The sequence below is a fragment of the Trachurus trachurus genome (genome assembly GCF_905171665.1).
Source record: "Trachurus trachurus genome assembly, chromosome: 3".
Taxonomy (NCBI): domain Eukaryota; kingdom Metazoa; phylum Chordata; class Actinopteri; order Carangiformes; family Carangidae; genus Trachurus; species Trachurus trachurus.
Genome location: NC_139893.1, coordinates 31,628,231 through 31,643,110, shown reverse-complemented (window position 1 = coordinate 31,643,110; position 14,880 = coordinate 31,628,231). Strand labels below are relative to the sequence as shown.

General features: G+C 39.9%; 1 protein-coding gene across 1 annotated transcript in view; it reads right to left on the bottom strand.

Annotated features, from left to right (window-relative positions):
* The window catches only part of LOC311007263 (protein kinase C-binding protein NELL1-like), a gene marked incomplete at its 3' end in the record, with an annotated part of 272,144 nt that overhangs the window by 71,243 nt on the left and 186,021 nt on the right, over positions 1–14,880 (bottom strand). Inside the window, exon 13 of the mRNA XM_084000380.1 lies at positions 10,030–10,155. Within this exon, the coding sequence (XP_083856506.1) occupies positions 10,030–10,155 (126 nt within the window). The remainder of the gene's footprint in view (positions 1–10,029; positions 10,156–14,880) is intronic.

The window sequence follows — 14,880 nt, the reverse complement described above, 5'->3', positions numbered from 1 at the left end:
TTTTGTGATCTAGATAATTATCCTGCAAGACAAACATTGTCGGCAAATGTATGAGCATGAGAGAACGAGTCTAATTATAACCGTGGTGTTATGGTAGAAAACAAACTGAATGAAAACAAATTAATCAAACTAAATCAATTCAATTTGGCAACATATTTAACTTAGCAACATCTCACAATTAACAGAATATAAAAAAAATTGTGATTTTGCAAATTAGCTATTAAAACATCACGTGTGTTGGCTTGTACTGCCTTGTTCTAATCTCCACCAGCTCCAACAAGCTCCTCTGTGATCACCATCCAGCTCGTCCTCTGTCCATCTGCAGACGGGAAGTGGACAGGTAGCGTGCTTGGAAAATGTGTTTATTGGGCTTTTTTCACTGAGAGCAGTTGCTTGCTACATCTGGAAGTGACAAGCTTTATGAGACTGATAAGAATAGTGAAAGAAAACCAAAACAAAAAGCTGTTCAAAGGCTTACATGTAGTGCTTAGGGGACCGGCACCAAACGGGTTTGGATTTGATATATTTTGGGTTTTATATTATCAGCCACTGCTTATATAAAAACATAAGAGTATTTTAGCACAGGTACAGATACCAGTTGTTTTATAGGAGTTGCACTGTGTTGGTTGTTTTGTGAGGGAGCTCTACAACATGCCGCTGCTATGACTATATCCAATATCAGACAAGAATCAGCAAAACCACTTTCCACATCCTCAAACTCCGTTCTTTTTGTCTTTTTCAAGTGGTAAATAAACAAGTTTTATGATGTACTTTGATGCTTGAGTGCTTTAAAATATGTACCCAATTCGCAGGTAGTAGGACCTTATTTATGAGTTTCATATCTGCCTCAGCAGTGATAGGGTGGACTTAACAGTTTCTAAAGTAAAAAAGCTCATTGTAGCCATGACAAGAGGCAGAAGAAGCAGATGAAGCTGCACCAGAGTGCAGTGCACATGTGTTTTAGTCATAATGTTACTAATAACATGAAGCACTTAAGACGTGGTTCTTAAGTCAGTGTTTCTCGTTGTGCTGCAAATATATTGTTCATTTACATCCTAATTTGAAGCTGTTTCCTTATTGGCATGTTAGTTTCTGGTTAGCTTCACAGGATCATCACTATCCTCTCTGTGCAGCAGCACAGAACCAGCAAGATAATGCAGTTCATCTACTATTCACAGCTTAAGGCAATAAAATATTCTCAGACTGCAATTCAGATTAATGAAAGCATGTTCCATTAATGTGCTCTGTCAGTAAACATCCATCCCACAGCCACTGAGCGTTATTATTCCACATGTCTCCATGCGTATGGGAGCAGGAAGGCAGTGCATCAAAGAAGAAGGGGGGGAAAAAAAAAACGCCTGACGCAGGGACTCCAGATGGTTGTACAGTCGGCTCATCAACAGGAAGAAACAGTCCTTACATCCAGCCTTTATGGAGGAAGCTAAATATAAACATCAGCGTCTCAGAGTCCGTTACACCTGGATGAAAGTGGGGTCTAAGGGAAACTTGTCTGTTTCCTTCCCAAACTGTGTTTGATGGGCTTATTAAATTGAGCCTGCCCAACAGCATGACCTCCATTTTTGAAGAGTTAATGTATACAGGGAGGGTTGCCAAGGTTTCCAGGCTCGTCACACCTGAGCTGCACATTCATTATATGCATAATTGGAATTGGATTTGATTAAATTTTCATTAAACATATAATGTGTTTTGGGGGAGGGGAGGGGGAGGGTGCGGCCTTTCCTAATGCTAGAAATTTGGAGAATATATGTAGCAGCTGATGCATTAAATTAATGGCAGCTTTTTCGGTCAGCCATAGGCCAAGCAGAGGTACTGTAAGAGCATATTGTCTATAACAGCACGCTGATAAGAGAGTCAAGTATTGATCAGCAGAGAGCAGATGAGGACTGAGGAGAAATACGTTAAAGGCTCAAAGGCAACACCACGTGAACGAAGGAAAGCAAACAATTAAATGCGTTCGATCGGATCAATACAGGTAAAGTAGCCCCATGTGTTTGCGTCAGCTAAAGGAACAATAAAGGGGCGACAGACTAATTACAGCTTGATTAATGTGATTTTTAAATCAATATTGGTGATCAAAAGTTAAAAAAACAAAACAAAAAAACAATCTAATTATTTATACTTTTTTTTGAATATGGAGGAATACAATACAATTTTCCAGGTGTGTTTAAAGATATAATGTATAGTCTCCTTTTTTAAAAACGTCAATAGCTAAAAGAGACAGAAGTTCTCCTGATGACATCTCATAATAGTATTGGTATTTTTGGTCCTTAACAACTGAAGAGACCACGTCTCCTGCATCAGTGGGTGTCCTACAGCCCTCAGGTTTACACATCTAAGTTGTTTCTGTTGCCTTTTGGGCGCGCTAGACTTTCTGCCTTTCAGCTGGTGAATTACAAAAAAAAAAAGCTTTGGTGTTGTCAAACTCTGAACATACATCATTTTGCACAGTGAAGGTCAAACATCCAACGACTCAACTGTTTTTTGAATGAGGGTGACTTTAAAAATGTATGATCCTTTAAACGAGCAGTGACAAATAATATATGTACCAGGGCAGGATCTTTTACAGCTGAGAGTTAACCTTGACTATCAGTTATGGCTGGTTTAAATATTAGGACTACAATAGTGTTTGTTGGACTTTGAGAACATTTCAGTAAAACTGAAGTTTTTAGAGAGGTGGTGTCACCCTCTTCTCCTTTTGCTGACACTATTCTCAAATCCCTACAACACAGGAGACAAGTTAATGTTTTCATATGAGAATACTGTGAAATAAAATAGTGAAAATTGCTTAAACTCATTATAAATGGTAAAATAGGTTTAATTTTAAATGAAAAAAAGATATTGAAAAACTTACTGTTGGTGAGAAATTATTTGCAGAACAGCACAGCACAATTTTGGTGACAAGATGTAATTATTAAAAAGAAATAGAAATAAAGGTATGATATCTACTATTGTAAATTATGTTCTCGGCTCAACCATAACAATCAATGGACAGCTAATTAGCAACAGAAAGAACGAAAAAAGTCTGTGAAGCAAAACAAAAATCGAGCTTCTCCTGTTTAGTCTTGAATGTTTAATTATTGTTCTCTCTGAATCAGAAAGTGTCCTGAGAAAGTGTTATTTGGCCTCTGTGTTGTTACAGTTGTCAAGGACCTCTGGACGTATACACTACGGTGCCTTGAGTTAATTAAGAGGAGTGAGCTGCAACTTGGCCGTCACTGAGCTCTCAAACTGATTAAATGCATCGTAAGTCTCAGTGTCTCCCAGTCATGTAGGGTGCAAAGCTACAGCTTCAAAAAGGTGAGGCGTTCACTCTAAAATGACTATGCTACAGTACGCCGCTGCACTTTATCGCCAGGCGTGAGCTGAACCTGCTGTTGGAGGTCGTTTACAGGACGGAGCTGAGAGGAAGGATGGACCTTAAACCTCTCATCCCCGCAGATTAATCTGTAACTGCAAGTCTTATCAGCACCTGCTTAATGCAGAAAACAATTCCTCTAAAACCCACAGATCAGAAGATAAGTACACAGTGGGAGTTGAACAAATTACCAGTGGCAGCAGCTATTATCCACCAACACATGATGTCAGGGATCATAATGACCTTCCACGGGGGAAAATCTCCCGGGTTCTGTCTGCTGCACCGCACCAGAAAGACAGAGGGTAAATGCTGATATCACCTAAACTGGGCTCAACACGCTGATTTAACATAATTGGTAACATTTGATGCCTATCTCTATAAGGCATAGCCATAATGAGTTATAATGCAGTTATAGCACTGTATAACTGTAGTTATAAACACAATCAACAAACAAACAATAATCATAACACACTATAAAGCATTTTATCATGACTTACAAGGTCAGGTATTATTATGTTATAATTGTTAGTAACTCGCTGACAATGCCCACATCGATAATGCATTATAAAAATAGTTATAATGTGTTATAATTGGCTTTTAAATGTGTATAACTACTATATTGTGTTATGCTTATTGTTATAAAGCATTATGATAATTTATGAGTGTTTATAATGATAGTTATATACGTTTATAAACCAATTATAACATATTATAACTATCGATGTTGGCGTTGTCAGCAAGTTACTAACAATTACAAAATATTATAATACCTGACCTTATAAGTTATGATAAAATGCTTTATAGTGTGTTATGGTTATTGTTAAAAAGCATTATGATAATTTATGAGTGTTTATATCTATAGTTATACAGTGCTATAACTGCATTATAACTCATTACAAGTCTGGTTATAATGTGTTATAGAGATAGGCGTCAAATAAAGTGTTACCAAAATATTCACTTTCATATATCTTGAAAGTACACACCTTAACTACTTGATTGTGCAGATCTCCACTGGATGTTTTATGGATTCAGATAGGGTAGTGTGACAATTACTGTACCTCTGATATAAAGCTTTTTATTTTATTTTATTATCAAGCTTGAGTTTGTTAGCTTGAGCACTGATGGCACTCTTCACAAACATCTTAAACTTCCTAAAATGAAAGTGTGGACGTGGATTAACTGAACGAGATAAGCAGCCAAGTTCCCTAAAGCACCAGAACAGCAGCAGACTGGCTGATTATATTGCAACTGTTACACATTAAATGACAAGAGCATTAAGTTTAAGCTTTATAATCTTTGTCATTTTTATGTTCTATTTGTAAATCAATGCGTTTCATCAAATTGCTACACTCAAAATCCAGGATCGGTTCATATTCCACAGAAAGATGTGATATACCAATGATGATATATGATGATAAAAGAAAAATAATTAATAAAATAGTCATCATGAATGCTTGCAGCCATGATACTCAGTGAAAATATGATATTGTGACAGCCCTAATTCCAGTACAGAGAACCTGCACACTGCAAGCAGGAGGAGACGTGGGTTAACAGAGGTCCAGCAGCTATTTTCAGCTCCGCAGCCCAATAGGTGGTTAATCTGGCCATGGAAATGGAATGGCACCACCTCCTCACACAGGCTGATCGACATGATCCATGGGAAATGCAGTGTTGGGCTGAGCACCAGAGATCAGGGCAAAAACAATGTGCATCATCTGCACACAATCACAAATCAAACGTCCTTCAAATGTTATTCACAGATAAAGTCTGCCTGGACTAACTGTGAGTTATGAACTGATGTGTGCACTGCATTAACACGTGTGTCTAGATACACATTTCAGAAAGTGTGGAACAGACAATCACGCTTTCTGCCACCTCTCTCCCCAGAGTCCATCCCTTGTTTCCCCTGTTGAGCTGCTTGCCTGCTTCCATAGAGGTGAAATCAAGTGGAACCACAATTATCGCAGCTTCCCATTGTTTACATGGCACTGTCTCCACAAAGGACAGGCTCTCCGGTGGCATGGAGGAGAAAGGCAGAGAGGGATGAGGCTGAGAGTGTCCAAAGACAGAGGTGATACATGATGAGCCGTGCTATAGGTGACAGCCTCTTCCTGTGAGGAAGGAGCTGCTCACGTTGTAATGCTGAGATTAAATTTGGAGAGTATAAGGTGCCTACGGTGATGTGAGGTAAATTTGTGGGTGGATGAACCAAGACCAAGAGCTGCCTGATCTCCATAGAGACAAACACAGAGCACATATAGGCACACTTAGCCCTAAGTGAAACACATTACTGCCATCGCTTACTACCATCAAACACATTTCTCCTGCAGTCCATGTGTTTTATCTCATTTCCGCTTGAGGACAGGTACTGCTATGTCCCCCATTAAACAGCTAGAGCCTGCATGCAACTTGTGTTCAGAAGAAAGTGAAAGAAAACACATCAAATCTGTCTAAAGTTGTAAAAGAGTTGTTGTACACAAATAACAGAGGTTTGAACAGACTGACAGGAGCTCTAGAGCAATAGAAAGTTCAGTTTACAGTTTTTAGATGTAAGGTAACTTTATACTACTGCACCATTTCAGACGACATAGAATTAGTGGATTAAGTACAATGCATTGTGCTTGGGGTAATAGGTAATGTTTAGGTTCTTCTTTTCCTTTTGGTTTTATAAATCCCTTGTGTGTTGAAACATCACTGGTTCTAGTCCATTCCTGAGGCGCAAACTTCCAAGAGTAGGTGTTTAAAGGGATAGTTCATCATTTTGGCAAACTGGCCCATTGCCATAATCCCTATAGTTTTAAGGGTAGGTTTGTTACCTTTAATTGTCGGTGCAAGGTATTTTTAGAACGGCGGAGGAGAGCCACGAGCTGCTCAGAGCTACACTAAGGAGGCTAATGGGATTTCTTGGTTTCCCTCATCAAACTCATCAAATACACAATCCAAAAACTCCAAAACGCTCTGGTGGACAAGTTGTGACCTGCATATTCACCACGCTATGAGATAATAACGGAACATTACGAGTTGTTTTCGAGGTAAATCCATGCAAAACCGCTGATGCACGTTCCTGTGGGGGGCAGTGTTTGGCAAGCAGTCTCTGCATTTGCCTCGAAAACAACTCTGTCTCGTAACGTTCCATTATTATCTCATAGTGTGGTGAATGTTCGGGCAAAATTTTTATCTCTATTTATATCCCCAGTAATAATAACCCATTAATGCAACAGTTTGCAGAGAGAGGTGTTTTTAGAAAACTGTGAAGCTAACAGTCTTCTGAGAGTTGTGGTACTCTGTCTCTGGTGCTGAACATGGTTTCTTGCTGGCAGCTAGTGGTGGTGACTTTTGCTTGACAAGAGCTTAGTCCATCGTAGTATTAACAAAAACAACATGCTCCATCTGTTCTGGGAACTGTAACCTTTACTTGTATGATGCATATTAGACAGAGAACTCAATGTCCAACTGTATGTTGATATTCACAGATCACTAGATGAGTGGTATTCTCCATATAGATGATCCTGGATATTAATTTCTGTCCTCCCTGCTACCACGGTGCCACTGTTTTACTATGTAATTCAGAAAAGCCACTGAACTTTGGCAGTAAATGTTCTTCTAGCTTTTCACTTAATGCTCTTGGATCTTGCAATTTTCTTTGTTTACTCACAAAATGTTTTTTTTTTTACAATGACTGTGTGTGTCCTGCTTAATGCAGTGACAACAATATAATTACCAAAAGCCTTTCCAGATTCACAGACACAATACAGAATAAACACAGATTTGAGCACAACGCACCAATTACAGCAGCTAATGGGCAATCGTGTTAGCGTGGTGAAATACGAGCAGTCACCTCCCTGCACCGCAGACACTAGCTCTGGTTTACATTCATGCAGGAGGATGTGAAACCTGCAGAAAGAAGCTGAAGAAGAAGCAGCAAGAGGGAAAGAAGGAAACCCTAAGGATTTATCTCTCCCAACAGATGTAGAGAGTGCTCCTTGGGCTCCCAGAAAGCAGCCAGGACAGTTTACAAGCTGCAAAATAGATTGATTGTCCATGGATCCCTGTCCCCGCGTGGCTGCCAACTCTGAGCTAATTAAAGAACACTTCTCCAGAGGAACAGTGAGCAGCAACCAAGCACATCCTATTCACACCCCGGAAAGCATGCTGCTTTAAACCCCTTTAAAAAAGTGTAAGGCAGCTACACCAGAACAGGTGTCACAGAATTGTATGTTGAGAAACAGCTCGAGATCCACAGACATAAACTCTGGCAGAAAATTTGTGTTATGTTGTTAAAAGTAGGTAAATATGTTGGTGAAATTCCTTCCATACTTTTCCCTGACATTTAGCTCTGAGAAGGTCAGCGATGTGAAGGAAAGACGATCCTTTTCATCAGAAAATCTGTGGTAGACAAGCCTTTAAAAAAAGCCTGAATGGCTGCAATCACCCATCCTTGTTCAATTGCACACTGATTCTCCCAACCTTTAAAAAGACAGATGCAGGGGCTTTCTCCAATCAGTTTGCATTCACTTCTTCTCTGCACACTTTAATTTCAGATAACAAAAGATACAGTGTCACAGCCGCAGAGCCGTGTGGCCCACAGCTGATGGAGGCTAACATTTTCCAACTGATTTAGGAGTCGCTGGGCAAACGTTACTTATTATCTCTCCATAGCTGTAATTATTTACATTCAGATTCAGATATATGCATATATATCATGCTATATTCTAATTTAAACTCAACTAGCTCACAACTTTCAAATTGTGATATTGACATTGATATTCGGTGATGATCATACCAGACAGCACATTCTTCACTTCATCAGGGTCAGTGATATAATCTCTGTTGCAGTACAGGTTAAAGACCCTTATTTAAAATTAAGATCTTCAGGATTGCCACTTTAAATAGTTTTGTAATACAACACTAAAATGAATGTGAGGAGAAAGTGGCTATAACCACCTATAAAGATATCCACTTCTGGAGACATTTTCTGGCTCACTAGCCACTGAGAAAACTGCCCTACTGGCTCCGGCACCATCCCACTGGATCATCCATCTTCCAGTTCAGCACATTTATTTTAGTACTGCATATTTTTTTCAACATCTGAAGAAATGGTGAAAATTAAACCATCTAAGCCTGTTGTACTTTTAAAGCGCAGGTTTGCTGTCAAGTTGCCCAAACTGGATACCCAAAACAAGTGCAAAACTGGTGCCACAAAGTTAGTCGGACATTCACAGGGTCAGATTCTAAAGAGGGCCTACTTCCTGTTATACATCTCAGTAATACTTTATTTGACGCCCATCTCTAGAACACATGAGTTAAAATGCAGTTATAGCACTGTATAACTACAGTTAAAAACACTCATAAATGATCATAATGCTTTATAACAATAATCATAACACACTATAGAACATTTTATCATGACTTATAAGGTCAGGTATTATAATACGTTATAATTGTTAGTAACTCGCTGACAATGTCGATATTGATAATGCATTATAAATAATAATAATAATAATAATAATAATAATAATAATAATAATAATAATAATAATAATAATAATAATACATTTTATTTGGAGGCGCCTTTCAAATCACCCAAGGTCACCTTACAAAAAAGGAGTGGAAGCATAAAAGATCATAGTATCAAATAAAAACAAAACAAACAAAACATCAAGATAAAAGCGAGTGTAGTGCAGAGTGTCTGGATTAGGGAGTGTGCCAGTTTGAACAAGTGGGTTTTAAATTGGGATTTGAATGTTGTGATGGAGTCTGACTGTCTTATGTGTGGTGGGAGGGAGTTCCAGAGTTTTGGTGCTGAGCAGCTGAAGGCTCGGGCACCCATCGTGCTGAGGCGTGACGTGGGGGTGGTTAACAGTCCAGCAGAGGTTGAGCGGAGGGAGCGGGAGGGAGTGTATTCATGGAGAAGGTCGCGGAGGTAAGTGGGGGCTAGATTGTGGAGAGCTTTGTAGGTGAGGAGAAGATTTTTGTAGTGGATGCGGTATTGAACCGGGAGCCAGTGGAGTTGGATGAGAACAGGGGTGATGTTATAATGTGGTACAATTGGCTTATAAACGTGTATAACTCTCATTATAAACACTCATAAATTATCATAAGGCTTTACTGTATAACAATAAGAATAACACATTATAGAGCATTATAACTCTATTATAATACTTGACTTTATGAGCCATAAAATGCTCTATGATGTGTTATACTTATTGTTATAAAGTCTTATGATAATTTATGAGTGTTTATAATGATAGTTATACATATTTATAAGCCGATTTTATCACATTATACCTACCGGTATATTTATAATGCATTATCGATGTGGGCATTGTCAGCGAGTTACAAACAATTATAACGTATTATAATACCTGACCTTATAAGTCATGATAAAATGCTTTATAGTGTGCTATGATTATTGTTATAAAGCATTATGATCATTTATGAGTGTTTATAACTATAGTTATAAAGTGCTATAACTGCATTATAACTCATTATAAGTATGAGATAGGTGTCAAATAAAGTGTTACCTAAATCTGAAACACCTACTAGCCTAAAAGCAAAAATAAACAATCTATTACTAATCAGTTTGGGCAGCTATGTGTGAGCTATTATCTAGTGAGATGTGATGATTCAGATAATGGGTGTTTAGACTTTACCGGTGCAGGAGTATTCGTCCACTCTGATGAAGCCTGGCAGACAGTCACAGCGATGGCTACCGGGCAGGTTGACACACACAGTGTTGGACTGGCAGTAATGCATCTGGGTTGCACACTCATCAATATCTGTGGACAGAAGGAACACAAACAGTGGATTAATAATAGTTCTGATAGCTCTCACACTCAGGAGGACACAGAGACTCCTAAGGCCACTGATGCAGCGGGTGGCTGAAGCTCGTTGAACTGCTTCAACACAGCTGCTTTAACCACATTAGAAAAGCACAGTTTCAGGGCATTGCCTTGTTGCTTACAGCTGTTAATTAGAGTGGTACCCGTCCAAAAAAAATGAAACAATGGTCACCCATCGATTTCACGGACAACATTTTCACTACTTTTTTGTTCAGGTAGAGGAAGAAAATGTTGAGAAAAGACAAGATAGAAAACAAGAAAGGAAAAAAAGCAAAGGAAAGAGAAGGATAAATGCGATGGAATAAGGACACACAAACTTGAGAGGAAAGAGGAGGAGGGAGAGCAGCATTTTCTCCTGACATCCATAATGCTCCACTAATATCATGATATATTACAGCCTCTCTTCATACACAGAATCCCTCTCTTCCTAATGTAGCTTGAAAGACATTGTGTGAGCATTAAAACACAGAGCTCAGCGAGGCATTAGCCGAGCAGGATGACTGCTGATGAAATGGGATCGGAAACCCACGAGAGAGGTGTTATGCAGAATGGTCTAAATTTGTGTATGTGTGAGTGTGCATGTGCATGTGTGTGCACGTGCATATACAATAAAGTGTATTTATGAGGAATACAGCAGCAGAGAGCTGGTTTCCTCAGGCTAACAGGCCTCTCCACCACTTAAGGGACTGTGTATGCAACACTTAAGGGAAAGCGAGAGTGAGGAGAGTATTTCCATATCCTCTCCTTGGATAAATACATTCCTGCTTTGAGGTTTTCAGCTCACACTTTCCCCTTACAACAGAATGAATTTGTATGAAGTATGTAATTGACTTACATGCAACACCCAGAGGTTTTTTCTTGGTAAATTTCATCCTTGGAGAGTGTACAGTAGGAGTGTTGAATTGCACAATCAAAGAGAGACGGATCGTGTATTCAGGCATACAAAGCTTTGCCGGCCTTCAGCATAAAAAGCATTGATCTGCTACATCAAAAACATGAAACTTATTCAAGTGCTTTGAGGTCGCGGAATGGTACCTGAATCAAATCTCTATCTTGTCCTGAAGCATAACTCCACCCTGAGAGCTGCTCATTTGATTATGCTTTATTGGTGGAAGGTGCCGAGGCATTGCTTAAACCTGAGGACGGCTGGCCTGTGAAGTCGCCACACACACACACACACACAGCCTCAATAATTCAAAGCGGCGCGCTGCTTTTGTCAGCTTCTATTTACAGTGGGAAAAGCATCTACGTACTGTCAAGTCTGGAGACACGACGAGGCTTTCCGAACTCTGTTGTTTCCGTGGTTCTGTGTCTCTTGGGTTTGTAACTGTATTTGTGTGCGTGTGTGCGTGCATGTGTGAATGTGCGTCTGTGTGTGGCGGTAGGTGGGTTGGTGCATGTTTGCCCTCTGCAGCCTCCTCTGGGAGAGTCGTAGCAGGTGAGGTCTGCTGACAGAACTGGAACTGTCATTTCACACAGGGGGGAATTCATTTTTCTGGATTTGCTGGTGTCTCTCTCTCTCTCTCTCTCTCTCTCTCTCTCTCTCTCTCTCTCTCTCTCTCTCTCTCTCTCTCTCTCTCTCTCTCTCTCTCTCTCTCTCTCTCTCTCTCTCTCTCTGTCTCTCCCACTCTCTCTCTCCTCCCTAGACCTCATCCTCTCCCTCCACCCTTCTGAGCTCACTTTCTTCATCTCTCTGCTGCTTTATTCATGCTGTGATGTAGGTCAGGGCTGTTGGTGGTGGTGGGGTAGCTAAAAATAAGGCAGGATAGGACTGTGTCTGTGCATATGTGGGTGTGTGTGTATTGTGTGTTTGCAGCAGCTCATCCCTTCATGTGCATTTGTGTGTTTAAGGGAAGGAGACTGTGCATTTGGATATTGAGAGTTGGGATGCTGTGAGGCTGTGCGGCTGTGAGGAAGAAGCTTCATATTCATTTATCTGTGTGCTGACTGAGACACCAGACATTTCTTTATTCTAATGAACCCAGATTTTTTGTGCACCGGTGAAAGTCGTGCAGGACCTCAGCCACTGCAGCTGACCAGCCACTTTCAGTAGCTCAGTTTGTGGTCTGAAGGGAGAGAGAGTTTGAAATACATACTGTACTGAGATAAACTCAAACTATTCACCATCTTCCTATCTCTCCTTAAAATAAAGAAACTTTAGGAGGACAAAGAGAGGAGTGCATTTGTGTGCACGCTCACACTCTTACAAAAGGTTCCCTGAGGTTTTGCATGCAACAAAATCTGAATTGTTGATCCATTTTTCTTTCTAGGTTTGCAGACTGTAACTCGGTCCATTTACAAAATACCTCATAGACACAGTTCTGTGAAATGTGGTCAGTTGGATCGAACTGCGTTTGGAAATGGAACAATTGATTTGATTGTAGAGTCTGATCTGAGATATTTGCTTTAAAAAACGGAGCACTGCTTTAAGTTAAGATGAAAATAAGAAAAGTTTGCAGAGAAACTACTTCCAATTATTAAATGTCAATACAGTGAGCAAGAAACTCAGTTTATCTTAGAAATGATGTGTGTGTGGTTGCAGAACTCTAATATTGATGAGTGTTCAGAGTTGTTCTTTTTGACTGCAGTTTATTCCTCATTTTAACTTCCTAATTATAAATACATATATTCAGAGTTTTTTAGTCTACCCTTCCTTTAGTGTTTTTGTTTTTCCACTGTATTTTATAAATTGTTCTGTCTGTCTCTGGCTTCTATGGTAAATTTGTTGTGTTTACAGCTTTGTCATGGATGGAAGCTTGTGGCAATATTGATTGTGTTGCATGCAGGCTATAACAGCTCACTTGTGTCTTGGAGTTAGATTTTTTTTTTTTAATGAAAAATATTTGCATATTCATAGATTGTGGCTTTTCTTAAAGAGAGGGAGGAAATATATGTAATTTAAAGACAAGATAACACAGACCTTGTTGTGGTGGAAAACAAAACAAAACATACAACATTCAACACAGCACCATTTTCATCCTTAAAAAAAAGGTGCAATCTGTATCACAATGAAATAGAAAATCAACTGTTAGCTGCGAAAACCACCAGATGCAGACACTACCATTTAAAACTGCTAACTAAACACCTCACAGGCAGACAGCTGATAAATGATACAATTTAAAGATGCTCCCTGAATGCCTCACATTCATGCTATCAGCAGAAACTAGCCACAACACACATCATCACGGGCTCCGCTCAGGGTGGAGCCTGGAGCGACAGTAAGGCACTGTATGATGTTTAAGAGGGTTTATCGTTGTCATAGCAAAAGATCCCATGAGAGGTTATCAGGGGCCTCTCTGTCTTGGAGGGGCCCCAAGCATTTGTCATATTTTGTCTCTTCTGACTCTTAATATGAGGGACTAGATTTAGTATTTGCAGGGATCTAAGCACTGAAACAAAGATGCTGTAACTCTCACTTCCCCTCCTCAACTGACCTGAGCAGTAACAACACCTCGTCATTTCTGTTAACAGAAATCACTTCCTGTGTGCGAGGTAAGAAGCAAGCGATTTTAGGTAAAGTGTTGGCACTTTTTTCTTTCTTTTTTTTCAGAAATGACCACAGCTGCTTCCTTCAAAGCGTCATCTCTCCTCGTGAATATGACTCTCTACTCCGTCTCAGCAGATGTCTCCTTCACAGACTGAAACACATGTACACAGCAATCAGCATTCCCCTCGTCTCTGACCCCTCTCTCGCTCTCTCTATCTCTATTTTCATGGACCCAAAAGTTAATCTCACCCAGCAATTACACACCATGATAATTGAGGCTTGCACAGTGCAACGCTTTCAGCATACAGGCATGCGCGCACACACACACGCACTGTACTGACTGTGTTGAAAGAGAATTGGATATTTCATTTATTTTCTCTAATGCATTTGGTGTAAACAGCTAATCAGCCCTTTTTTCCCTCACTGAACTTCACTGAAAGAGTAAACAAGTGAAACAGAGTCAGTGAGGAAAAAATATTTTTCCACTAATAGGCATTTTAATATAAACTGTCATGTCTATATAGAAGCTGCAACCACTGCGTTGTTTGTAAAGAAATAAAAATGGATGACACAAAATAGCACAGTGACAGACTGAGTTAAGTTGATGATACAGCAAACCAAAGTTGCGCATTACTGGGTTACAGCATTGTATGTGCAAGGATTTTCACATCCTGTTTTGTTGCCGCCTTAGGCTAGAACAAACAAAACATTTTCATCTGCTTAAAGGTACATTGTGTAGGAATTACTCCCATCTAGCGTTGTGGTTGTATATCGCAAGCAACTCAATCGTATTTTTCATGCTGCATTCACGTGAAATTGGGCAGACGGCAGACGGACGACAGCCGCTGCACGTAACAGCATAAACAAGCCTCTATGTAAACAAGTGGTCCGTCAGCACGAGGCAAAACAATACACATGACAATATGTTGTCATGGCGATGTCGTATTGTTTACCTGACCCACGTTTTACCGGCTTTCTCTGGACTTCTGTGACTAAAATGACATCTGGTTTGTTACTGACAGCCGTTTTTCCGACTGCACCTGAATGCAGCATCAGATGCCATCTTGACCTGAGCCGACAGCTCCGGTGTCTCCGGTGAGTTTCCGTGGTTTCCTACCGTCACGCTGCCACTGAACGTAAAAACATGGCGACATGGCAGCCAGCACCGAGCTTAC